Here is a 26,812-nt window from a genome sequence, read left to right as displayed (position 1 = left end):
CACAAACACGCACACACAGAGGAAGGATATGTGTGGTAGTATCACAGGGAGAACCTGCAGCTGCCAATGAATGAAGCTCACAAGTGGGTCACGGTGATAAACAATAGCTCACTTTCTTTCTCGTTTTCTCTCCCTCCCTCCGGTTTGCTGTGACCCCAGAGTTGGTGACCACAGCTCAGCTAACAGAGTTAAGTCTGTGGTCTTATTTCACAGATTAGGCTGTAAAGTCTTTGTTTTTCCTATGGCACTGTACAAAATGTAAGGAAGATTAAATTCCTGTGAGGACAACTGAAGACAAACAATGGAACATTGGTGTACTCTGCCACCTATGGGTTATAAGGTGCTATTGCAGTCTACTGCAAGAGAGTCATTGTTGACCAACAGGGGAGCTGAATACACTAGAGGGCGTGACAACAGAACTAGAAGTGTATGAGATGGGGGGACAAAATCCACAGTTCCACCCACTTGTTCTGTGTCACAATGTTCAACTGAATATGCTTTTGTACAGACGAAAAGCTGAGAGGTAAGATTAGTTTAGTGGTTTGAATCCAGAACCAACTGGATTGATATCCTTGATCCAAAGCCCAGTGGGAGAAAATAAAACATGAAATATTTGGGACACTTTTAACACACTTTTAGTTTGACGGCTTTGCTCTCTTACAGTCAGATAACTGTCTGTATAACAGTGAATCATTGTTAAAAACTGGTTTCTCTGTACTTTCTTTCATAATTGCTCGTTTTTGGCTGGTGATGATGTAACTGCGAGAAAGGATCCCACTTTCTATGTAGGCTGCACCGACTTGAGACAATGAGATGCAGATGATTGTGTGCAGGGGGTAGACACAACAAAAGCAACAACAAAAGCCACCACTGTATGAAATGACATACAGTACAAAAGCCATACAATAATCACTATCAAACAAAAGTCTCAATATTGAACACTTCAAGCTTTACAGACATTAACTGTGTTTCTGTATCATACTGCATTATATTGGTACTTCTATTGTGTGCATGCCGAGTATGATTTCAGCCTAACTGGATATATACTGGGCTTTGAGTGTGTTGGTTCACCTCCAGTGTCTCAAAGGCCAGTGGACAAAAGTAACTATGCTTTAAGGCTGAAACTTACGATTACTTGCATTATTGAAAGTCCTCTGTGATGTTACGAAATGTCTTGTTTTATCAGACCAACAAAGATAACCCAAAGATATTCAGTTCTCAATATAAAACAAGGAAAAACAAGAAATCCTCACATTGGAGAAGCTGGAATAAGAACGTCTTTGCAGCTCCACTGTCATGAATGAACAGGCAAACCAGCCATGACAGAGGGGTTAAAATTAGTTTTATTATTATTTGATAGAGCAGAAAAAAAATCCCAAAAAAAAACAAAACAAATATTTCTCATACATTGTTTTCTTTTCCATTTGGGCTTCACTGCGTTAAGCAGAGCTTCAACCCCAAACAAACGGAATGGTGATATTGTTGTCAAACAGCAGCAGCAGCAGCAGCAGGCAGTAGTCAGGACAGCACAGGGTTACAATTAGCAGGGCACAAAATGATGGGCTCATTCCAGATTGCTTATCTTGCATCCATGAGACGCGGGCTGCTACCTTCTGCCTGTCAGGAATGTACAGACAACCTGGAAGATTTCTGATGCTACTTCGAGACAGAAATAGAAAATCTTGAGCAATTTTAAATTAAACATTTTGTATTCTTGTATTTCCATCAGCAGTGTGCATACTGTATTGTTGCACTGTCCTCAAGGAAACCCAAATGTACAGTGATGATACCCCAGTACAGAGGGATAAGCTTCAACTGACGCCCAGTTACCTAATGCAGTGCACCTTCTCCTGACAATAATCGGTGAGCGAAAGAGTGCACTCTGTGTACAGGACACAAATCCTTACAATGTTGCGTTAGATGATCACATCATGGATGAACTATGAAATAAAAAGTGAGGCAACAGGGCAGCAAGACTTCAGGTTTGTAATGGCGTAGTGATGAGATAACCATCACTATTGTTTCAATGTGACAATGACAATAAAACGGGACAGATACATTATATTGAGAAAATAACTGCTGGGGTGGTCAGCCTCTTTAGTCAGTTGGGTTTTTTAAAGCACATTGCTTGCAAAACATCCAGATTTTGAAATATGCATGAACATTTTTTTCAATATTTGAACATTTTCAATCTTTAATTTAGTGCCATTTTCCAATAGGCCACAAAAACGTCTGAGCAAAGCCATTGCTGAGTGGTCGGGTTAAAGACATTGGACCACCCCAGTGGCTGAAATTAAAAGACGACAGCACATGATTAATAAAATAACTCAACTCCATGAGCAATGGGAATACCCCTGTTTAATGTAGGACATATTGTAATTCACTAGCTTATCCTGTGCTGCTGCAACCTGATAAAAATGCGCTAGAGCTCATGTGAAAGGCATAGTTAGCTCAATTCAAGGACCTGACATAAACCATACACACCTTAATGTTAAAGACTAAGACGTTCATGTCATTTGTTGCTATAGGGGGGTTGTTGCATAACTACATTCTGAAAGCTGTCCAGCTTCTCTCAGACCAATTGTAAGGTGAGTGGGAGCCACTGGACACACAAGAAAAAAACAAATCATTGTAAGTGGAGACCCATTCAAACTTAGGGCATAAGCATATATTTTTACTAACATGACCCTATAAATAAACCCAGAGACAGTGTGTCTATAGAAGAAAAATAATGCACCACAACCTATGACTAAAAGCAAAACAATGTCAAAAATATGACATTCCTTACACCCCCTCAGTTTAGCATGAATTCATGTTTATATCCAGAGAGGGTTCAAATAAACTAGAAACCTTCTAGCAGAAGGGATTCCATTTGGGCTCCACTAGTTCTTTGGAAGGTTTTTTTTGTTGTTTTGTTTTTTTACAATATTCAAGAAGAATAGTCCTCCAAACATATGCTCCGTGTCTTCACATGAGTAAGTGAAACCTTAATCTTTATTCTTCCTCTTCATCTTAGAAAAAACAAAGTATTTAAAAGTAGGCCACGACATGGAACCCAGCAGATGTAAAACCACCTCAACAGTAACATTAGCCTGAAAATTCAGACCTCGACAATAGGCCACTTCCAAAGTATCAGGGAGCACAATATTCCAAACACAGTATATGACTTATAGAAGAAAAGACAAAATCCTAACATTCAGCCATACAAAATAATCCAACACACATCATCTTCTCTACTATACACTGCTGTGGGTTAGAGAGAAGAGGCAGTCTGTGTGCAGATGGAGATCATTTTTTACAGTCCTTTTTTGTTTATGTTATTCATTTTTGCAAAGCTGAAGCAGTTATTATTTCGTGGATGGTCCTCGAAGCTCAACCACAATCCCTGTGATGAGGTCTTCAGTTAAGTTCGGTTCGGCCACCACATGGGCCTGAGTCTGACTGGCTCAGACTGGAGAAGGGGAGGACGTAAGGCGAATATTTTATTGTGTATAATGGTGATTATTATTTTTTTTTTCCCTGCCTAATCCAGAAGCAGGGGAGCTCAGGGATTTTTCCTCTTGGTGCAACTGGGAGGTTCAACCAATATACAAGGAGGGAGAGGCAACATCGCTGGAGAAGTTTGTAAAATTGTACACGCCCATGTAAACCCCAACCCTCAAAAAAAGATACCCAAATTCTATTTGACATATTCCTTGTATCCCAGGAGCCTGAGTTGTCGCAGCACAACTCCAATTTGGGATGAGGGATTCAGGAAAGGAAGATGGTAGCAGAAATATCTGAGAAAGAGGTGAAGGAACGCCTGTATCCAACAAAAAAACTAGGCTGATTCTCCCCTGCACCATTTTAGCCAGAGGCAGAGTCCATAGAAAGGATTAGAATGATAATGAGAATGGCTGTTATTGATATTAAGAGGGGTAATAGTTGATGATGTCAGTAGGGAGGAAGATTGCATTATTTCCATGTGTTGGCTGCTTGGGAGATAGAACGGGAGGGAATCATGTCCAGCAGGTACTCTCGCTGACGCTCGACAGCAGAGGTGGTCTTGTGGGCAGACAAGCTGGGGTTCACATAGGCCATAGTCACACCTGTCAGGAAACAAACACATCAGTGGTCAATGTACTGGATAACAAACTGTTTCAAATTTATACGATGATGACATTTTACCCATTCAGTATTTTGATGTAGGAGGAAGAAAAAAATAAGTGCAAATGTCTAAATATGAGTGAAAACTGCACCTGCTAAGGTTATATTTGAGGATAATGACACAATACTATAGTTATTTTAAAATGAAAAAGCAAAGCCTGAGGAAACAGAAAGAAAGACTGAGGAGTGACAGTGCCAGAGAGGAATCCACCTTAGAAGAAAGTGATTACCCCAAAGAGGAGCAGAAAGCGAGAACAGGTGAAGCGTGTTCTCAGTCTAACCTCATCTCACGTTTATCTACCTGTGTTGCCGCCGCTCTGCTTCCTCCAGGCAGCCACGTTGCCCTGGTTACCGCTGCTGCTGCCGGCGCTGACCTTTGACCCCTGCTGCAGCAGGCGTGCTGCAGCATGCTTACCTGGCCTGCTGCCCAGCGCCGCTGCGGTCACTGCACTCTGCAGCTGAGAGGATGAAGTGAATGCGTGGGCCATACCACGAGAGCTCATTGCAGACTGGATGCTGTGTGACAGCTGACTCTGTACAGAGAGAAAAAATGGGAGACGTGCTGCGTGTTGGTGCAGGGGTTACTTAACAAGCAAATGATGATAATTACCAATAATCAAACCAAATTTGACATATAGAATTTGTGCTGGTCCATCACCAACATAATCAAAGGCCACACTAACCTGCTTAATGGAGGAGTGGTGGGCAGCCACAGACCTGTGCTGCATGGCAGCCCTGACCTGCTTGTACTGCTGGGACATCAGCATCTCACTCTTGGACAGTGAGGGAGAGGAGGACGAGGTGGTTTTAGAGACAGAAGAGGAAGATGAAGAGGAGGCCGCCTGCTGGAGGATACGCTGCTCGATCTCCTGCTCCTGTTGGAGTGCCTTAACAAAGGCTGCCTTCAGCCGATTGGTGTGCTCAGCCTTCAGGGCCTTCTTCTGATTGGACGACATGCATTGGTCACAGAGGATGGTCCCAGCCTTCTCCTTTCTCCAGCGGGAGGTAAAGTCCGTCTTACACTGAGCACAGGTATATGGCTCTTTGGGAATGGAGCTGGCCATGGCAGCAGCTGGGCCCACATTACCTATATTGAATACAGAGAGCTTCTTTAGACTAGATGTCAACATGTATATTCTACTATTCAATCTACCATTACACTATAATATCCTCAAACTAGCTACCAGAGTGCAAATATTCAACCCACCCCTGCCGTGCATCTCCAGAAGTTTTTGCACCACCTCCTCCAACCCCAACAAGTAGATGAACTCATTATTGGCTGCTGAAGGTAGGAAGTTGAACTCCGGGGCAGGAGGTTTAGGTGGAGGGATCTCCAGCAGCGTCTTCTCCAACTGCTTACGCAGTGCAAGCTTAGCAGCTGCCTGTCGGCTGGCTGGGGAATCATTGACACTAGAGTTGGGTGACGCTGAAGAGCCCTTTAGGCTGGTTGGAGAGGCCTGGACACAAACACAATAGACAGCACTTCAGCAACTACACGAGAATGTCATTGTTACAGCAGAGAGCTATGCAGCCTAGCAAATGAAAGGAGCAGCTGTGAAAAGGTACATTTTCCACACTTGGAATGGATGTATATTGTGTCCTCACCTGAGGGATGTTGACCATGACATTACTGTTGGCCACATTAGCCACCCGAATGAGTCCCTGCTGAATGATCCTCTGGCCCTGGACCTGGACATTGGGCACAGAAGCCCTGGGAGCCAGCAAGAGTGGAGGGGGGCCTGAACCGCTGTGCTGCTGCTGTTGCTGACGTAGACTGGCTATCTGCTGGGGAGTCATTGCAATAGGCTGATAGCAGCACACACGCAGAAGCAGCAATCACAGATGCATGAAGAGAGCAAGCAAGACAAAGTAAGACATTAACAAAGAGCCCTTCAAATCTAAACTTCTTCAAATGTGGGCCAGTATGGTGACAATTATCAATCTGAACAGTGTCATAGTCCCCCACACTAACCTGGGCCCCTCTGACCAGGGGTGGCATGACAATCTGAGAGTTGTGTTTGGACGGGATGTGTTGCCCACCCCGCACCAAGGGAGGAGGGATCACTGTGCCTGAGCTTCGACCTGTCACCTGTAAACACAACAATGCAAATATACCTTAAATGACACAAAAAAGCTTTTTAACATGATGCTACAAAAGCATTGCATTTGATTGTGTATATGTGAAAGCCTCTAAAAGAACAACTTGCCAGTTGCCCAGTATTCACTTTGTATAATGTAGATTTACATCATACAGCAATCCAGGCTCTGCAATATAAGTTATGCAAGGTGGCTCTAACAAAATGTAGTAACTACCTGGAGGGGTCCTTTGCTTGATGTGATGCTACCTCTCACCAGAGGAGGAGGTGTGGCTACAGAACCAGTTGCCTAGAAGTTAACAAGGTACAGTATTAGTCCATAAAGTTGTATGTACTTGAAAGCAAGAATAAGCAGAAATTTTTCATTAAAGTCTTCATTGATGATGTCGATTGGAAAACAACAAGAACATCTAGGACCCTTTTCATAAATAGCACTTGTTTGTTCATAAAACCTGAAAAAACTTAAGACACAACAATTCCCATTCCTGATGCGTCAATCAGCACAAACAAAACATGATTAACATTCAACTCTCTCTTTCATCATCTGGGGTTTTTACCTTCTGCACAGTGCTCTCCTTCTGAATCTGGCTCTGTCGTAGTTTCTTAAGCAGCACCAGCTTGGCCTCTTGGAGTCTCAGTTCCTCCTTCAGCTGTTTGATGATGCGCTCCCTCTCCTCAGGAGAACTCTTCTATATATACCGTATCAGATAAAAAGGAGACTTAGCAGACATAAATATACAATGTAAAGCTATGTCAGTGGTGACTAATCCAAAACAGCTATCACTAAGTGAAAATGAAGACTTCTAAGTCAGTGGACAAAATAAGTGTTGTATGCAAAGTTTAAATGTTGTTTTCCTACCATAAGTTTATCTGTGTCAGTCTTTGTGAAGCAGTGGCCATTCATGACAGGACTGGAAGGCTCATTGTCTGATAACACAATCACATCATCTGGCGATGGTGGCTGTCGCTCTTTCTTAATGTCACTGAGGGAAGAAACATAAAAAAAAAGGTACAAAACAATAATATTGAGAATGTGTTTCATCTTTCAACCAAAATTCAACACTTTATTCTAAAATACTGCAATTATCATCAACTGCAACTAACTTGTAGTTTTGTCTTACATCCAGTAGATGGCAGTGTATAATTATGATTACATCTTCCCTGTTGTAGTGCAAATGTGCACAGGGACACACAAGAAGACAAGAACCAAGAGATCAATAATGGAGTAATGGCGGCAGGGGAAGATCGCAACAACCCATTATCTCCAGTGAAAGGTAACATCAGCAGGCAGACCTCCTGAGCTCTCCCTTCTCCCTCCATCAGTCATAAACAACATGCAAACAAAGGGCAAATTAACTGCATTTTTGTTTTTTATAGGAGAACAAGACTTAAAGGCTTTGATAAAACGCTAAGTGGCTTTTCCTGAGGACTGAGGAGAACAAAGGCGACTAGTGGCACGCTACATATGCATCAATCTGGAGAGGGGTGGAGATAAGAAGTAGGGGGTGGTTATAATTTAACAGCGCGTGGACCATGGTGGAAGAATAAATCCGCCTATATCACAGTAGGCATCCTGTCAGGTCCTGAGCGTCGACGCGTTAGAAAATAGGAGTCTGAGTGTAAAAGAGAACTGGTGGAGGATGAGGTAAGGCAGGGACTGTGATATATGACAGTATGGGAGAGGTAGAGGTTTGGGCCATAATGTGGAGTTATGTGCATGTGCATGCTCACATGCAGTGAAGTTATATAATTGTTCAGACGGTGTTAAGCGAGCGGCTTCAGGACTTCCAGCTTAGGCCCAGTTTACCACCCAGACAGGGCCTCACCCCTCCCCTACCTCCGTGGCAAGGCCTATGGCCTAGCCGGATCGGCACAGCCTGGGCCTCAGCTCTCCCCTCCCTCCCAGCTGCCGACACCAGAGTCACAAGCTGAGCAGAGCGGAGGTCCGCTGGAGACACTGGAGAGGGTGACAGTGAGGGGGGAGGGGAATACATGGCCAGGAGCCAACCTATTGTGTACACTCTCTCTCACTCAGTCAATCACTCAGTCACTACTTCACACGCCCTTCCCCCATCCTTACTTACTTGTTCATCTTTTATACTCTGACTCAGTTCTTCACACTTTTTCTCCCTTTTGCACGCTCCTGTCTTCAGACACGTTTCTCTGCTATCCTCTCCTTCCTCACAACAGCTGTCTAACAGCTCCCATCAACAGACACTGCATGCTCAGTTCAACAAGGTCAACTATATAACAATAACCATGTTGTTTATAATTACATTATGAGATGAGAAAGTCAGCAGACGAAGCAATTACAACACAAACTACAACAAACATTTATAACAGTCATAACGTTACTGTGCCCAGCTTGTCATTTACAAAATCAAACCTTGTAAATACATTATACCGCTACTTCCTGGAAAGTACTTCCTAGATGTTTCATTCAAATCTAGAAACATGTCCAGCACCCTGGCACTTTCAGAAAGATTACTCTTCTAAAGCACAGCTGAAGCCTGAACTAGCAGCAGTTTTCCTCCCCAGCTCTGTTTACATTCCGCACATACAATATGATAAACTACGTCAGACACTAGTAGCATTAGAGAGCAGTCAAGAGCTTCATCATCTTTCACAAACAAAAAACCTAATGGCGACCCCAGTGCCTTGACTGACTTGGCCTCTCTGACAAAATGACATGGACTCGCTTGTGATGGTTGCTACTACTCTACTGAGAACAGCTTACACAAGCATCAAAACACACAGCAGCTTGGTTATGTAAGGTCCAGTGTTTCTGCATGACTCGGCTTCTCTGATCATGGCTTCACACTGACCCCACTATAGGATTGCTGAATCAGTCATTATTAGGCGCAGTGGGATTCTCCGTTCAAAATGCAATGCAACAGTGCTGAGTGTCATATTAAGCTACACAAGGCTCTTTATGTAAATGAAATAGCTGAACCACAAACAGGCAACAGTCCTGGCAAAGATGTGTTCAAATATTGACAAATTCTTAAAATGTATAAAAAGCATACAAACTACTTAAGATGAAAATGGAATACTGTTTCTTCTCAGCGACACTTTTTATACTTGAACCCATTCAATACATTCAACGTTCAGTTACTACATCATTTTCATGGTGAATATGGCTTGCAATAAGTTTCATTGATAGTTTTACAAAGTTGGCCAACATATACCAATTCTTCTGTAAACAACAATAAGGTAAACACCACGCAGTGAGTAAGCACACATACAGATGTTGAGTGTTAAACAGGGGCCAAAGGTGACACTTCAGTGAACGTATGATATACCACAAACAGAGGCAACACACTTTCAGCTTAATCCCCTCTCTGTCCCACTTTAACTGCCATCACATCACTGTGTGTATTTATCGCTCTACCAAACACGTCACATGACATCAGGCATTTCTCTGTGTGGTCATGTGACACACCCACCACCCCTCCTGGCCCCTCCTTCCTCCAACTGCTCCTTCCAATGTGGAAACCATGGCAACGGCCAGTTGGAACCAGTTTGTGACACATAGCCTTCATTTTGTGTGAAGTGTGAGGCAGAGTTCAGGTGCTGCTGTGGGATAAAATGGAGCCCAGGCCTCAGGAGCCTCAAACTTTTCAAAATGGGGGCAGGCTGTCGACAACCACACAGCGACTTCCTGTATGACTCCTGTCAGACCACTTGCTGGTGCGAAGTTAAAGAGAAACCTGAAACTCCAATAGACACATCTCTATATGTGCTGTGCCTCGGTTGACAGCTTCTGTGAAGTCTTCATTCACATCTGTGTCATTCACATCCCCTCTTTAACCCATATGATGATTCAACGTCAGTTAAGCATAACCAAATAGAAATACAGCAGCAAACTATTATTTGCATTTTATACCCTCACAGACAGAAACTAGTTTGTAAGCAGATTATGGTGCATTTTGTCCAGCTGGAAATACTTACAAAGGGTTTATTGTGGACAAAGTTGGCTGACTATGCAATCTTGAGGCCCAGAGTACAGGAATAGACGTAATTGTTTAAGGCAAAGTGTTTATAGTATTCCTTTCATTGCTGTTCACAGACTAATGCCTTCGACACTATCATGTAAAACGAACAACACATTGCTTCACAAGCTCTCAGCCCCTGTGCACGAACACTGTGAAGCACTGCTAATATTACCTCAAGAGTTCAAAACACAAACAGCCTGTGACTGAACCAAACCCTGGGATATTTTTCCTTGTCTCACCTTTTGGATGTGCTCATGTCAACAGGCTCATCTCCAGTCTGCACCTCCACCTTGATGGTGGCCTTCACTTCCCCAGCTTTTAGGATGCTGGCTGCTACCTTTGCAGCCTGCTCACTCTTCAGCTTCACACCCTCAGCTCCAGATCCCACCAGGGCCAGGGGAGCTCCAGCTTCATCACCTTTCTCCAGCTTAACCCGCTTACTGTCCATGTCCCCTGGGGACTCAGCAATAGCTGCATGGTCCCTCTCCAGAGCCCGCTTCTGGCTGCGTGTTTGACGCACTGCCTCCTCTGACATGGCTGCTCTCACCCTGGAAAAAGTGAAGATGGAAACAGTTGGAAAGAGTAACAAACAGTGTAAATACATTTACAAAACACAGACAAATTAGCAAAGTAATTAAACCTATGACTATGCATGGATTCACAATAGACAATAGAAGTAGGAGTTTTATTTTGATGAGCAAAAAGTGCTGGTTTCACTCGAGCAACTCTCAAACTGAATACTATTTTTCATGATTTAAATCACATTGTACGGCACATTTAAGTTTCAGAATCTCTGCTTTACACTATTGTGCAGGTTCCTATGACTTTGAGTTATCCCCTTGTAGAGCTGCCTTTTGCCAATGAAGTACGTTACCAAACAACCACACAATAATGCGTGAACGTTATTCGGAAGGGCAGTACATGAGATACATTTTTAACATCAAGCGTTCTATTGAGTTTTATTGTAGGAAAAATACACCATCTTCTTCCATGGTCAGTACATCTACTGACAGTGAAGGATACCAATTTGGAATACAGGTGCAGTGAGAAATAAGTAGTCCTATAGGCTACATCTTGTGAAATAAGTTACCCTGGCTGAGGTACGATTAGTGTCTGCAGTAAGCGATGTACAGCATCCACTGCAGGGAACACAGAAACTTGTAACTGCCTCAATTTTAAATGAAATAAAACTAGACAACAGCATTGCCTGGTGTAAGCTCTACATACACATGATAACTGACCTGATGGGCTGCTTATGTCAGAGGCAACAGAGTGACTGAGGAGGCTAAAGCAAATCTACAGTATCACATAGGTGATAGGCAATAGGTTTAAAAGTCAGATAGTTAAGGGTTAATCAACCCCACCTATTGTATGCGAGTATCAGTGCCTTCTTATTTCAAGTACTTTTAATAACATTTTATTCCACGCATTGTGGAATTATGTGAAATACGAAGTAGCAGCAGTGGAACCAGTAAAACATTCAAAATAAAGAACCCTGAATGTGTTTGTTTCACTCTGAACCCAGATATGCACTGGACCTTACAAAACAAATCTGGTCAGAGAGTCAGAGGTCAGAAATTTTTGTGGGAAATAATCATCCTTAATAAACGTATATATCAGCTAAATCAAACATTTCATGTAAACGATGGACTGATTGTACAGTCAATTGTTTACATGAAATGTTTGATTTAGCGATATTCCCAACTGTAACAAAAGGGGACCACCCTGAGGTGTACAGGCGTCTCCTGTCCTACTGCCAGTGCCCCAGATGCTGACCCAAATCTCACTCACTTAGATTACTGAGAAAACCTATTACACAGCAGAAATATAGCACCAACACTGTGCAACATTTAAACCAAGCAAGCCAATGTAGGCCATGCACTCATTATGGAAGAGGCACTTGCAGACTCTCTTGAATAAACATTTCATAATAATCGTCATAAAAATGTGATGCTTATAAACACAAGTATGAGCGCATGTCTATCACCGCACATTGAAAAATTCAGATACGATAGCCTAATTGAAGATTTGGGCTGGTACCAAGTGAACATATCCATATTCACCATCTTGAATATCTGATTCAGAAAGCTGACTCAAGGTCTTCCTAGTCCAACATGACATCATCACAGCTCCATATGACCCAATCCCAAGAATTCATGAGAGACAAAAAGCGCTTCCCTGAAAAACCGGTTCAAACTGGTCTGCGATCGAGAGAAGGCGCAGGTTTAACCCCTGGAGAGACAGAGTGGCAGAAGGGAGGGAGAGAGAGAAACAGGGAGGCCAGATTCACGTCCTGTGCGTGGGGGGAAGGAGGAGGGAGGAGGAGAAAATGATGTCGTCTTTGGACATTCCAAAATGTATCTACCAGACTACAGGGGGGGCGGACGCATCACTGACATGACTAACATCTGTGGCAGTCAAGAGTCAACAGCTGCTGACAGACATAAACCTTGTCATCCAAAACCCACCGTTCATGATATCCGATACTCTTAAAATTATTCTTAAAACACTATTTCAGTATTTTTGGATACTATAAACATCTTAAAATCTTTTAATCTCATCTTTTATCTGCTATCTTTTAAGGCTTAAAGATTAAAAGGCCAAGCAAAGTTCATAATTCACCATAGGAATCTAATGTATACAAAAACGTATCGTTTGTACAGCAAAGCACTGAGAGAACTGCAAAGTAAGGTGGGAAAATGAAACTGCTTTTCAGCAATTTCAACATATCGCTGTCTGCAGTAAGGCTGCAGTTTGTTCCATGTGTGAATTCAGCCAACTTTTGTTATACTGAAGATAACATACAGGCATCCTTGACACTTTGCAAGATGTTGAGCTAAGAGATGCTAGAAATAACTTAACCAACAAACACATCCAAAATAAAGCAACTACAACAGCTAAAACATTCAGGTCTGTGTTTGCATACGAGTGTGTGGAGCTTAAAATGCACCCTGCTCTGGTACACAACAAGGACAGATGTGCCCTGCTGTACCATCCCTGGACACAAAGGCTATCTATCTGCCAGAGATGACAGCTTGTGTGTGGGTGTGTATGTGTCCATACCCATATACCACACACAGTGCTTCAGAAACCATGCTGTACCCTGCAAGATTGTAGAAATGGTGGCTGCGCATTGCTCTGGCTGTAACGGTGTGGCAGTGAACCGTGTCAGGTACAAAATGGCAGTAACCCTTTGGGACGGTGCTGTGTCAGATCTGCACGTTACTAGGATGGCTGTGGTTGCTAGTTTCAGGTCTAGAGACACAAGGCTACTTTTGTCCCAGAGGAGATGGATGGCATCATGAATCAAATGCTTCATGTGCTGGATGCACTGCTGCTAAGCAACAATGCATATGTTGTGATTTTGAGTGTTTTGTACACAGTCAAGACTGACTGACATGTGTGTACTAGTTCTCGATGTTACATCACACTCCATCTCACTAAGCCTTCAGTGAAGGACCACCACTTACTGGAGCCCATTTTCTATTCAGCGCCTTGATTTCCATATGAGCCCTGAGGACCTATTGTGTGATAGGAAGTCATTCACAACCCCCGGGTTATAGGAAACTAACACTATGAGCTATATATAAAATGTAGGAGATTCATGTAGAGAAGGCATTTTAACTATATGGGAGCCTATCTGAGCCTTGCCATTCACAGTGACACCTGAGAGGGTTGGAAGGCAGAAAATACATGGCATCTGTACTTCAAGCCGCCAGAAGCTGAAATAGTGTTGCACTGAGACACTGCTCAGAGTGCTTGTGATGACAAACCGGTATAACACAGGTCCATGAGCCAAAATTAAAACTCATTATGATGGAGACAAAGCTACTCTTTCAGTCACGTCAGATTGCCGGATCTCTGGGTTTGAAAACCAGCATGTGTTTAAACAGAACATCTCAGCAGAGTATATTTCTATACAGCATCCTTTGCTTAAATGTACGTAAACAATTTTGGTTTGAAAGAGGACATCAGTAATTTGTTTTCTATGGCCAGGCAATCAGCTGAGAAAAGATTCTGAATCAATCAGTGCTTGTAGCGTTCCTGGCAGTTTCGATGCTCCCACAGCTCCATCCATCCAGCGTGTAAAACCAAATGAAACTGACACTACAATCTCACAAACAAGTCTGACTTGTCCATCAGCAAGTCTGTCAGGAGACCCTGGAGGGAACTGGTCCCCCAAACCCAGCTGTCTGGGACTCAGCAACCCAGAGTAGCAGTTCTTTTCAAGGATCACTTTGCGTATTACTTGATCAGAACTCCACTCCAGTATCCATTTCATACTATTGAGCCAGCCAGCATTGTCACATTACGGCTCTTTGATTTACACTACACATATAGCCCATGCACTCTTGAGGAAGGGCTTAGATTACAGGAATTAAAAAATGCTGACTGTTTTTGAAATCAGGTTCATAAATGAGCTGCTCCCAAAACTGGAACACACTCACACAACAAATATAAGAAAAACACTCCATCATACACTCTATATTTCACTATCAGGATCATTCTGCTGGTTGCTGTTTTTTTTGTAGGCTTTGGAAGTGTCTCACATTTTATCAGCATGGCATGCTTCCTGTTTTTGGAGAAGCAATTCAAGCACCTTTAGTAGCAAAAACTCAGAGCAGATGTCACTACTACGTCACCACAGCCTTTTCTTAACTGTCCAATACGTGGAACAGAGGAATGGGCTTCCCAAACTGAACCATCAACAACAAAAATGGAAGAATGAGTTACAAAGTAAAGTGGTTAAATTCAACCTTTTTTCTACTATATCGCGCAGCCCTATATTATCTGACCTTGACAGTAGAGTCCAACTGATATTGGATTTGAGGCCAATACAGATGTGCTAATAGTGTTGTTACAAAGTTGGAAAATCACTAACATGTTGTTCATCAATAAGCTGTTTAAGACAACTTATTTACTATATGCAATTATGTCAGTGTCTTAATTTCTACAGCTAGACCTAGTGCCCATGAGGCACTCTTTACTGTGATATTTCTCAAAATACACGGATACATTTTATCTTCTGCATTTCTTTGTCTTCCTCATTGGACCGAAAACTGGCCGATCCACAACTTCATAAATGTGGTTCCTACCAAACCATGAATTTTGTGGACACTACCACATGAGAGTTGCGTTCATGTGGATTCAGGCAGACAGCAAACCGGATATTATTTTAGTGGACGAGAGCAGGACAGTAAATTTAGGTGAGGCCGGCAGAGATTACTGGCATTGGTAATGGTAGACAGCATTGCTGTCCAAAGTGAAAATTTAAACTTTTTGCCGTCCTCCGCAATGGAATTTACAACCCAATGTTGCGTAGCTCCTTCACACAAGGATAAAACATGGGCGATCTGGAGACGCTAATCATTTTGGTGCAACAACACCCAGAATTATATGATCAGAGCTTGAAATCCTACCGAGACAAAAATGAACAAGGGATACACCAAGTGCAGTGGATATACAACTGACCAACAGCAATGAAAATAAGGAGAGGATGAGAGCGTAGAAGACAGACCGTGATTAGTGATCTGTGTCTGTTCCTCTCAGGGGACTATGGAGGAGGAGTAGATGCATGTCCCTCGTTTCCCTCAGAATAATAAGGCCAAAGGGCAGAGCAGATCTTACATTGAAAAAAAACAACAAACAAACTCATGTATGAAAAGGTTTGTACCAAGCTGTTTGATTTCCTTCACACTAACTGCCTCAAAGCAGACCTGCTCAAATCAATACATTTAATAAATTAGCATTTCTCTGTGAGGGCTGTATAGGATGAGAGCATTCATGTTGTCAATAAAATAAGGTGTATGAAGAATATCTCCTATCCCTGTGTACTGCGGCAGGATAAGATGTACTTGCCTGAAAGCAAATGGAAATCTTGTGACCTGGACTGACACTACAGGTTTTATTCTCAGTCGGTCTTCCTATTGTGTCCAGCAGTTCATAGAGAACAGATCAATGGCAAAGGCTCATCCCCTCAGGTAGCGTGCTAGCTTCTCATCTCCAGCACTGTAATGATCTCCCCACTGGGACTGAACCCAGCCAGCCAACACATTAACAGCCATTTTTTAAAAAAAATGAGGCTTTTCAACTGTGTCCTTAGGGTTCAATGAGAGGGGAAACAACAATTATACTGTCCAATAAAAGCAATACAAGTATGGATTATTGTTGCCCAATAAAAGACAGAAGAGCGACAACTCTTTTTCTTGTGTGGCTAAGGGGCCCTGGCCCTTGTAATATTGAATTAATCGCTCAAACTGCCAATTGTCTTACTAGCAGATATGACCAGGCAATGATTATCTTAAATTCATGGTGATAACTTACTACTCTCCACCATAAAGGGTTACTCCTACTGCTTTCTTTATGTCATATACTTCTTATAACGTGTTTTTTAAATTTAATTTCAGGCTATCAAAAAGTGAAGTTATTTTCCTTTGTGATATCGCTTAAATAGAAAAAAAAGATCAGACTACCTATGCTAATCTGTGCTCACCAGGCTAAGAGTGGGGGCGGGGATCCAGCTGAGGTGGTGCCATGGTTGGGGGAGGGAGAAGGGTGCAGAGTGCATGTGGTTAGCTGTGCCATAATCTAACTGTACCCAAGTGAAAAATACTCTTCCTTGTCTTCTCTCGCTCTCTCTCTCTCTCTCTCTTGCTCACTCTTCGTCCTTCCCTCTACCCCCCCCCCCCTCACCCCCCCCCCCCCCCCCTCAGTTGTTCTGTTGTAGACTCGGCCAGCCCAGTGTGTGTGTGTGTGTGTGTGTGTGTGTGTGTGTGTGTGTGTGTGTGTGTCCCTACTGGTTGTGTCCCGAACGCCAAGGGTTAAGCCCCTGCCATTTTAACGCCACTGACAGATCAGACCATTAGGGTGTTACCTAACAAAATGGAAGCCTTTAACCCTGAATCTGCCAGACTGCCTCTGCGTGTGTTCATGTGTGTTCGTGTGTGTGTGTGTGTGTGTGTGTGTGTGAGCGAGCGAGCGAGAGAGAGCCAGAGCCACACAGTGAGTGTTTGTATGTGTGCGCATGTCTCCACCTGGACTCTCCCTCAGCAACGTGACGACGACAAGCAGTAAAGTCTAGGAAGTGCAAACTAGACTTCTACACGAGCACACAAGAATGCATCACCACATAACCACATTAAAACACACATGGCCCAATGTTTACAGTCACATTGATTTACTTGTTAATGTAACATAGAAAATTAACATACCAATAAAAACATCATTCTCACAGCCCATATCTCTTCCAGATTTTGGCGAGCATGTCCTGTGTAATGCATAAAAGCCTCCTGTGTAGTATTTGGAGTAATCTACTCATCATCAAATGACATAAGGAACGTCTAGATTATGAAGCTCTAAAGCACATTAAAATCTCAAGTCAACCTCAAGTCAACCTTCTAGTTTTCTTCACTGGATACACTGGATACATTCTCAACCACAAATGTTTACTAGCTATAATAAAAAGGAATAGCTAAATGTTTTCAAAAACCCTAGACAGGGATAATCTCCAATTCAGAGAAATTGCTTCCAAATGGTTACTCCATAATCCTGTAAAACCAGAAGCCCATACCCACGTACAGACTGGAGGGCCAGGACACACGCAGACTGCTATCAGATTACATTTCTCAGAAATGGATGGTAGCAGGAAGTGACCAGAGGAGGGAAAAAAAGAGCTTAAAAGGATGCAAAGAAATACAGCATACCAGTCAAGGCGACTAGGAGCTGAGCACATCACCAGTGGACATAGCTGAAGAACACAACCGGGTAAAGTAGGTCAGTTGCCTCATATTTTTGAGTTAAGTCATAACTTTCAGAGGATCCTTCAGTCCATCAGTGTTGGTTAATCGCGGTTCGACTATGGCGAAAAACGGTATAGAAGAGACATCCAAAGGACATCAGGGATTTAAAAAAGCATCTAAAACACAGATTTCAGTTGTACAGATTACTTGTATTAATACACATGAACTGGTTGAGACTTAAGTGATGTGAATGATGTAATAATGCTGTAAATAAAATATGTGTTGGCATAGGCAAAATCGTTACCACAGCAACCCCCTCATTTAATCCTGCATGCAGAAAAACCAAGCATTTTCCAAGTAGAATGAAAACGAGGAATTTTACAGGATCCTATGAATGGCTTCTACGGAAGTCAGATGATGTACAGTAACTTGCTAGGCTTGTTTAGGCGACTGGTAAACATCCAGGAAAAGTACAACAAGAATGCAGCTTCCATGACAAGTCTATTTTTCACTTAAAGTGTAACTTTTTTCATACTCAGGAAGTGAGTAAAATTGGCTGCACAGTTTCTACAATGTTGATTACCGGTAATGGACTACACTGTTGATTGTGGGGTTTTACCTTCTGAAGTTTTGAATGTAGAGGTACAGAGGTATCAAGTACAGCAAGCAGTATATTAAAGAAAAGCTATCACCAATTCAAAGCCAGCAATTAGATGCTGAAAATAGTTAGACACATGTTCGCTTTCATGACAATAAATGCATTAATAGAAGTTTTTCAGCATTAAGACTGGCATGAATATTTGAACATTAGATTGCACTTGCTTTAAGTTTGAATGTTGGGCTACATGTATTGGGAGGATAGGATTCATTAAAGAAATGATAACGCTATAAAACTAGGATTAAAATATGTCAGTTGAGTCTGTTTTTAATGGTCACACCCAACATCACCATTAGGTGTGGCCTTAAGTGTTGTCTGTTGCACTTGTTACCACACCCAATAGTGATGTCATGACTGGGTAATGAACCTCTATACTTTTTTTAGTGCCAACTGGACTGTGTCTGAAGCCCCCACAATCAAAAAGCTGTTATGTTCCCAAACATTTGGTAAGATTCTTCGTCTTGTTTAACTGTGCTGTGAAATGTCTTGGCAATGTTTACAGGTGCATTAAATAAAGTACAAAATGGCTGCTTTGAGGTGCTCTGAGATGCTTTGATATGCGGAGACACACTTTGCCACGACAGTGTTTATATCCAGTTTTAGTTTAAAAGACACTTTGTATTCTAAGCCTTGAAATTTAAAGTACTGCCCAAACGTGGATGTAACCTCAAGCTGTGTATCATCATCCTTCATATTTTCAGCAGCAGTCAAACATGAATTGAGTCAGTTACAATTGTGACTGACGAAGACTGTGAAGTCCAACAACACCTAGAAAAACTTCTAAAACCAATCTAGCCCTTCATTACTCCATCATTTGCTCAGTGTGTTCCAACCATGTATAGCTGTGCCAAACTAACGTCGCCTTCATACATACAGATACAAAGTAGTAGGCCGTCTCTGGCCTCTCATAGCACTGTAGCTGTGTGTGTGTGTGTGTGTGTGTGTGTGTGTGTGTGTGTGTGTGTGTGTTGCGCTGAGCACGTAATTTACATACTCCGCTCCAACTGGACACTCGTGTTCTGGCGTAACCGCTGACGTTTCTGCGGACATCAATGTGCACAAATGGTTCTTGCTCGCATTGCATCAGAGGACATTTAGCCTATATAAAGGTGAGCCTCTCTCAGCTTTCCCCTGTAGTGCTGCTGGGCGCCTTTGGAGTCGCCTGATCTGATCCCGTGTGGTGCATCATAGTGGACGACAACTGACGCCGCATCTGTGGTGTTGTGGGTTAGGGTTAGGGTTTTTTGTCTTCTCTCTCCTACTGTGACAAATTCCACAACGTGTTCCGTGACACTGACCAATAGGAACACAGAGTGCTCTTCGTGTAACTGTAAATATAGTGCACAAAAGGGGAAAGGTCAAACATTTTTTTCCAAACAAGAGCCAGTATCAGAAAACTTCAGATGCCATTGTTTGTTTGTTTACATTCTTTTTCCCGGAAGTCGGACCCTAGCATCTCCTTCCCGCACAGGTCGGGAAGCACAGCAAGCTATGATTGGTCTGGGTCCAACATGTAGTCAGTCATGTCATTTACCACTCTATAATCGCCTAATATGACACAGTGACCATCTTATCAGACAGAAACATTGTGTAGCCCGAACATACACCTGTTGCTGTGTGAAAGTATTGTCCTCAAAGCTGTGGAGCAGATTAACAAAGGAGACATGGATTACGTTGCAGAGGTGGTCTGAGAAATGTATTTGAAAGTTTAAAAAAATAAATTCTGCCATTGTCATTATTGGAATCCACTGTAACTGATAAAATTCAAGCACTTTTTACAGTGACCTCTCAATGAGTGAGTCTCAAGTATCACTTAAATCCCCAAACTTTCAGTAATTTTATCTGCTTTGGGTACAGTAAAAAAAACAATAATTAAGGGTTCAAGGTACAAGGTATTTCTTATAAGCATGAAACAATGATACTGTACCATCATACTCTGGAATTCTGGGTATACTCCTTCAGTTCCAAAATATAAAGACCAAAATTCAATTCTGGAGTCATTATGGTGATGGTGATGTGGTCATTTTCCTCTAAAGCCTACATGATGTCAGCCTGATAATGGACTCGTCCAACAGATATGGGGCACTGGGAATGACAGTGAGCTTCAGGAATGATAATCATGTCATTTTTTCCCCATGTAGTATGACGTGGTAGAAGACAATCAATACAATATGTGGAACACCTCACAGCACTCTGCCCCCCAACCCCCACCCCTCAAAACACAGCTGTGATTTTACGTGTTCTGTGTGTACACTTTCTACTAGAGAAACGGAGGAATTTGCTAATTATAAATTGGGTGAGTGTGGGCTCAAACTTCCAAAGTCAGTGTAGTTAACCTTTGTTTTGATGATCAAAAAATCTGCATGAAACAGCCATGTGGCAGGGAGTCAGGCAGGGCAGTTTGTCCCCTCTTGGACACAGGCCTTGATACTGCATGTATCCAAGTTGCTGGTCTGCCTGTTTGCAGCACTGAGAGTTCGAGAGTTGCCATGTCAGCACTGGCCACACAGTGGAAGCAATTGTTACAGAGAGACTGAAAAAAAACTTTAGAAATGTGCAGTCCATAACCTGTGAATGTGCAATTAGTCTTGTTTACATCAGATCAGATTCCATTTCGGGCAATACTGGTCATGTGGGTTGTCACTTGTGAACAGAAATGCTAGTGGAACCAAGTAGAAGCATGATTGGCATGAACATTATCCAGGTCAACTGCAGGTTTCTTACCATCACAGTACCAAGTGCTGGTTAAAGCTCTGAAATATGATTTACTTGGCAGAAGAAATCAATGTAATCAGTGCCCCAAACGAGGCATGCAGACAGCTGTGTAGCTGGCATCCAGCACAGGAAAGCTACTGTGATTACATATTGCTGTATGTGTTGAATGAATTTGATTTGTTAGGAAATGTTGCTGTGCCATAGAGCTACACACTGAGGGGAATACAAAGCAGTAGGACACTCTTTCAATACTTTGTTTAATTGTTTAATCCACGAGTACCCTGGCTGTAATGTTTCAGTAAAATTACATTTTCACATTAAAGACCGTGGATGTCAGACGAAACAGTGAAGGCAAATTTATACAAACAAAATAAGTGGGGACCACCCTGCCCCCCGCACACACACCTGTGGGAATATATTGGCAATAGCCGGGTGTTGGGCTGATGGTGGCTGGGTAGAAAACTTTAATGTATCGCCCAACCCTGATAGCTTTCATGCATTTAAGTGTCGTTTTAAATATGTCAAGTAGAGATGGGAATACGTTTCTAACCAGCTACTTGTACAATGAGAGAGCCCACAATACCTGCCAAAAAACCTGTGGCAGCTGGCCTGGTGTTATTTATGCCTGTTGAGTTTTGTTTTTGTCTGATGCATTTTCTACCACTGTGAAATGACTGAGAAATGAGCTCAGTCTGAATTGAGTTTGTCTCACACCTATCTCCTAATTTAGTTGTGTAGTCTTTTCATTCTCCAAATTCTGTTAAACATTTTCACTGAGCAAGAACTAATTTATGAGTTTCTCTACCTCCTCTACGGGTATGGAGGGCCAAGTCATTGTAAGCCATATGGACCACCTGGTCAGCAGGTGGCCATTTACTGAAGGAATACCAGAAGTCTTCTACAGTGATGCATGTCCAGTCTGAACCAGGGGGCAGCATTTCATTTGGCATTGGCCACACAAGTAGAGTCAGTAAGAATGATGAAACTTACTATCAAAGTATCAAGTATGGCCAGAATGGTGGAGACTATGAATTAGTCTCAACTCAAATCATGTTTGTTTGCAGTGAAATAAAAAAAATGATTAATAGATTAGCTTCATTAAACACAATACCAGCTCATCACTCCATAGAAGCATCACTTTCTAAAACAGGTTGGTCACAATGTTAACACACACATGCTTGAGTCAATATGAAGTCCAACAGGGTAAACAAGAAACAGTTCAGGCAGTCAAACATCAGAAGATTCTTCTCCTTCACCTCCAAGAATTGCCCAAGGCCTTTGGGCGGGACCCTGTGGCCAACACGACTACTCCTGTCCTCTGGCATATGATACAACAAAATATGTAGATGTGCTAAGTTGAAACTACTGTGTCAGATCAGATTTAAGGTGCTGCTGATGACTTACAAAATTGTAAATGGACAGGCCCCTTCATACCTGTCTGATCTCCATAACTCTTATCCTATGCTCTCTGCTCTCTTCCTCTGGAATAACTTCCCTGCTGACATCAGACAGTCTCACTCTGTTGAGGCCTTAAATCCAAACTTAAAACATATATTTTTGCTGTAATTTTCAGTTAGCTGCTTATTCTTTGATTACTTCCGACCTGTTACTATTATCAGTCTGGTGGGGGAGGGTGTCTCTCTCTCTCTCTCTCTATAAGCAGTATGTAACACAACTGTGACATTGACATTGTCATGACATTAAAGCAAAGCTACAAAGTGAACTAACCCTGCAGAACAGGAGGTCAATTTTCACTTGCAGCAACATCTTTCACTTTTTCATCTCATTTGATAAACAACAGGTAATCACCACCGTCTGCGTGAGCCTCACATCCTACAGTCAGTCTATTCCTCATTACATCACTGTGGCTGAATCCTAATCTTAAAAAACGTAACTACAACACGGTCCCTCAGTTCTCATCCCCATTGACACCGTCTAGCTGGTTGATTTTGAAGAGACTTTGTGGTTTCACCAGCATTTCCTGTTAACCTTTTCACAATGACTCTGCTCATACTCAACCTGACTCTTAACTGCTGTGTTAAACTGTGCCATACAGTAAACTACACATGTACATCATGATAACACCACAGCCGGATATGGATAAAACAATAAGAGCTATGCCATGCTATCCTGCAGAGAGTTATTACCAGTTTTAGGTCTAAAACAAAGACTAATGTGGGGAGTGTTACATTTGGAAAAAGGATACATCATGACTCACTGTGTTTGGGTACGGTTGTGTGAAACAGATGTGATCTCAATATTAATATCTCTCACATTAATACAATTTAGTTAAGAAGTAACAACAAAAAATGTGAGAAGATCTATTTTTTTATTGTTTAGATACATTGAATGCAACATGGCTATGAAGCAGACGTAGAAACTTAACACACCTAAAAGTGTGCAGCACAAAACTTCCATCCGATCCTTCACATTCATGCCCACTGCCCAAGGATTGAACTGCACAAGTTGTAAGTCAGCACGACTGAAAAAACACTTACAGCGAGATTAAATTCCTTGAGGAAGGATCTGAAAATACCAAGACTAATATAGCCATAATAAACTTAACAATGGCAACAATGGACAAGGTACCTTTGAGCCCATGACAAAAGCAAAAAACAAAAACTAGTGGGTAGTGGAGAATACAGATGTATCTTAAAAAAGTTTCAGTCCTGGTGCGGCAGAATAAGAGGATCTCAAATCATGCCTGTCTGGTCACATCACTCTCAGGAGGGTTTTTCATAAGAGGCACCCCTCCTCGGGCAAATCCAAGGCCCATCATAAAATGTAAAGAGACATGTGTCCCCCATCACTAGCCAAGGGTGCCAACTGTCTGCTTGCTCTAAAAAGAGGGCACTTGCTCAGCAGAGGTAGGGATATACACACACACTGCTGTTCAGTTTAAACACACCTCAAAGACAAGTGAATATAAAACTGACTTGAAGTGTCCACTCAAAACAACATGAGCCATGGTTCATAGCTCGGGGACACTGCCTAAAAAAACTAAAGCTGAGCCCAAGTCATTACAAGACTAAATAAATCACAAATATAACTCATAAATAGTAGATCTGACAATTAACATCACATGATTACATTAATACTTGACTTCAACGGGAAATAAACGGTATAGTAGTTATAGAGCATGTCCTTAGACTTAAGAGTAAGACATCTCATCACATACATTAAGTAGTCGATTTGATCTCGGTTATGGAAATATTTATATTCTGATGCAAACACAAATTAGGCGTTTAGTTGTCTATAGTCTGGCGTAGGTAATAGCTACTAACCCGTCGTGGACAGACACACACCCAGACGGAGGCACCACCGTCCACCATTACGCCTCCATAAAAAGGCTTTTCACGGTTGAGCTAATCTGACAAAGTTCTGAGATCAATGGCTCATACACCCATAATCATACCCATCCACGACTAAGAACAACAGTCGGCTGAGCAATAACCGGTGGCAATACTGGTTATGATGTTATTAAACTTTAGTGACCCAACTTTGCCCAAAAGAATAGCTACCTATTTCCAACTAACCCATCATCAACAACAAGCTATCTCATGCTAACGTTAACTTGGCTTGCCAACAACAACCTGTCCATCTGTCCGGCTAGAAAACCAGTGGCTAACTAACGCGAGCTAGCAGCCAATTGTGATTATCAGCGGCTACAGAGATTATAGGAAAGTCGCTTAACACTGGTGCATATGCTCCTTTAAATATGATGATAGAGATTATGATGTTTAGTTTGGATGTCTGTACGCGTCCAAATAGCGATACACGACAGACAATGAAACCGACCCCATCTCGGGGAGCTGCTAGTGTTAAAAGGCTAGCTAGCGAGCTAAGTTAGCCTGCTAACGCTAACTCCTTGGACACTCGCCTGCACAGACAGACAGTCGCTAACTGTATTCACAAATAATCAAGCGTTAATTACATACAGAAAATGACAGTTTAGTCTCGGAGTTTTGTAGCTCCATTGCGAGTAAATAAAAGAATAACTTACATGGCATCTTACTATTGGTGCATCCTAAAACAAGTTTGCCGGGGAAGTTAGTTTTAATATTCCTCGACTTTTTGAGGCGGTATGTTCCTGGCAGTCCGTGCTCGGTAGGTGTATGTGTGTAGCTGAGCGACACACAAACTGTTACCTTGCACGTTAGCTGAGATCAAGCTATGCTAGCTAGCTTAACTTACGTTAGCTGAGCTAACACCGACAGAGAAACTTCCCTTCGTCGTCATAATTTAATTGAAAATCAAAATATTGGATTAGTTGATGTGATGATAAAATACAAGAACTTACGAAGTCTAGGCGGAGCTTGACCGAGTTCCCCCGCGATTTTCAGATGTTTGATGTTAGTATTTAGCTGGCTTCGGTGTAAAAATCCCGGGGATCCCCTCTCTTCTGTCCGCTGCCACTCCGGTTGCCAGATAATGTAATGAGCCACCACAGGCGGCGTCATGCTGCGTTCATACACACCTCGGAAATGCTAAGTTTCCAACTGCTGAGATAAAAAGAAAATGTTGTAAAAACAAATATTGAATGGGAACCTAAACTCCTGCATGAATCAAATTTTATGAATAAATAGACACCAAAATTTTATTGTATGATAGCCTGTTATTGTACTCATTGAATTTGACTGGATTTTCTTACATGTTTGTGTGACAATAATGTGCTTGCTTGTGTCAGAAACTTCTTAGTTCCTCTGTTTATGTGTGCTAGGCCTACTCCAAGATCATAAAATGATGAACCACTTTTTGCTGAAGAATAAGTGTGCTTTACTTAGACACAGCAACTTAGCCTATAAAAAAGGCTAACATAAAAAGTTAGATGTTTTACTTTCTATTACTGATCACGTAGTTGGTCACATCTATGTGAGTTCCTACATTTGATCCCCATTTGTTGTGTTTCAGAACATTTGTTTTCATAACAAAACTCACATTTTGCATATCATATTTACCATTTTAGTATGTTATATGCATGACCCATCTTTTTTTTTCACTGCTTTTAGTCCAGGGAACTGTACCTGTTTGCTTTTAAAATCATCAAACTGGTCATCTTTAATTTTGCCACCACATATCATATCATGTGAGGATCCCATCAGGTATTATGCTGAATCTGAATATAAAAGTGTATAGAGGTTTCAGGGACATAACAGGAGTAAATAAAAAAGTTTTTGTTCAATGAACCATACTTAATATAAAATATAACCTATATCATTTGAATGTAATTAATTGAGTCTATTAAACACGATTATATTGCTTTACTTAGTGCATTTGTTTATGCTGGATATTTAACAGTTCAGTAACCCTGCATTACATGGGATGACAGTTGAGGAAGAACAGAACTATAAGTTGCAGAGCAGACATTACAGTGGATCTAGCCCACCGCTATCCTCTCTTCTTCCTGTGACAAACACAGGACCCTGTAGCAGATCCAGGATCAACAGAGACAGGAGTTACCAA

The 26,812-nt window shown here is 42.0% G+C and overlaps 1 protein-coding gene across 1 annotated transcript; it reads right to left on the bottom strand.

The window, feature by feature from the left end:
* Window positions 1-1,320: 1,320 nt before the first annotated feature.
* gatad2ab (GATA zinc finger domain containing 2Ab) lies at window positions 1,321-25,723 on the bottom strand. The gene is made up of 11 exons (XM_070908461.1): window positions 25,650-25,723; window positions 10,477-10,785; window positions 7,102-7,225; window positions 6,800-6,931; window positions 6,460-6,531; window positions 6,119-6,235; window positions 5,752-5,952; window positions 5,354-5,603; window positions 4,830-5,233; window positions 4,448-4,679; window positions 1,321-4,088 (listed from the first exon to the last, which is right to left on the bottom strand). Exons 2-11 carry the CDS (start codon window positions 10,770-10,772, stop codon window positions 3,955-3,957), a joined length of 1,962 nt encoding a protein of 653 aa, XP_070764562.1. The 5' UTR covers window positions 10,773-10,785; window positions 25,650-25,723; the 3' UTR covers window positions 1,321-3,954.
* Between the last annotated feature and the right edge of the window lie 1,089 nt (window positions 25,724-26,812).

Source organism: Enoplosus armatus, chromosome 7 (assembly GCF_043641665.1).
Source record: "Enoplosus armatus isolate fEnoArm2 chromosome 7, fEnoArm2.hap1, whole genome shotgun sequence".
In the NCBI taxonomy this organism is placed as follows: Eukaryota; Metazoa; Chordata; class Actinopteri; order Centrarchiformes; family Enoplosidae; genus Enoplosus; species Enoplosus armatus.
Note: the sequence above shows the minus strand (reverse complement) of the source record. Positions and strands in the feature narration are given on the sequence as shown.

What these genes read in the sequence shown, in the direction of transcription:
- gatad2ab (XM_070908461.1), bottom strand. Translation starts at nt 10,772, where the DNA reads ATGTCAGAGGAGGCAGTGCGTCAAACACGCAGCCAGAAGCGGGCTCTG. An exon ending in CCCTGGTCAGAGGGGCCCAG is followed by an intron (nt 5,953 to 6,118) that starts GTTAGTGTGGGG and finishes TGCTGCTATCAG; the next exon opens with CCTATTGCAATGACTCCCCA. An exon ending in TCTGGAGATGCACGGCAGGG is followed by an intron (nt 5,234 to 5,353) that starts GTGGGTTGAATA and finishes TATTCAATATAG; the next exon opens with GTAATGTGGGCCCAGCTGCT.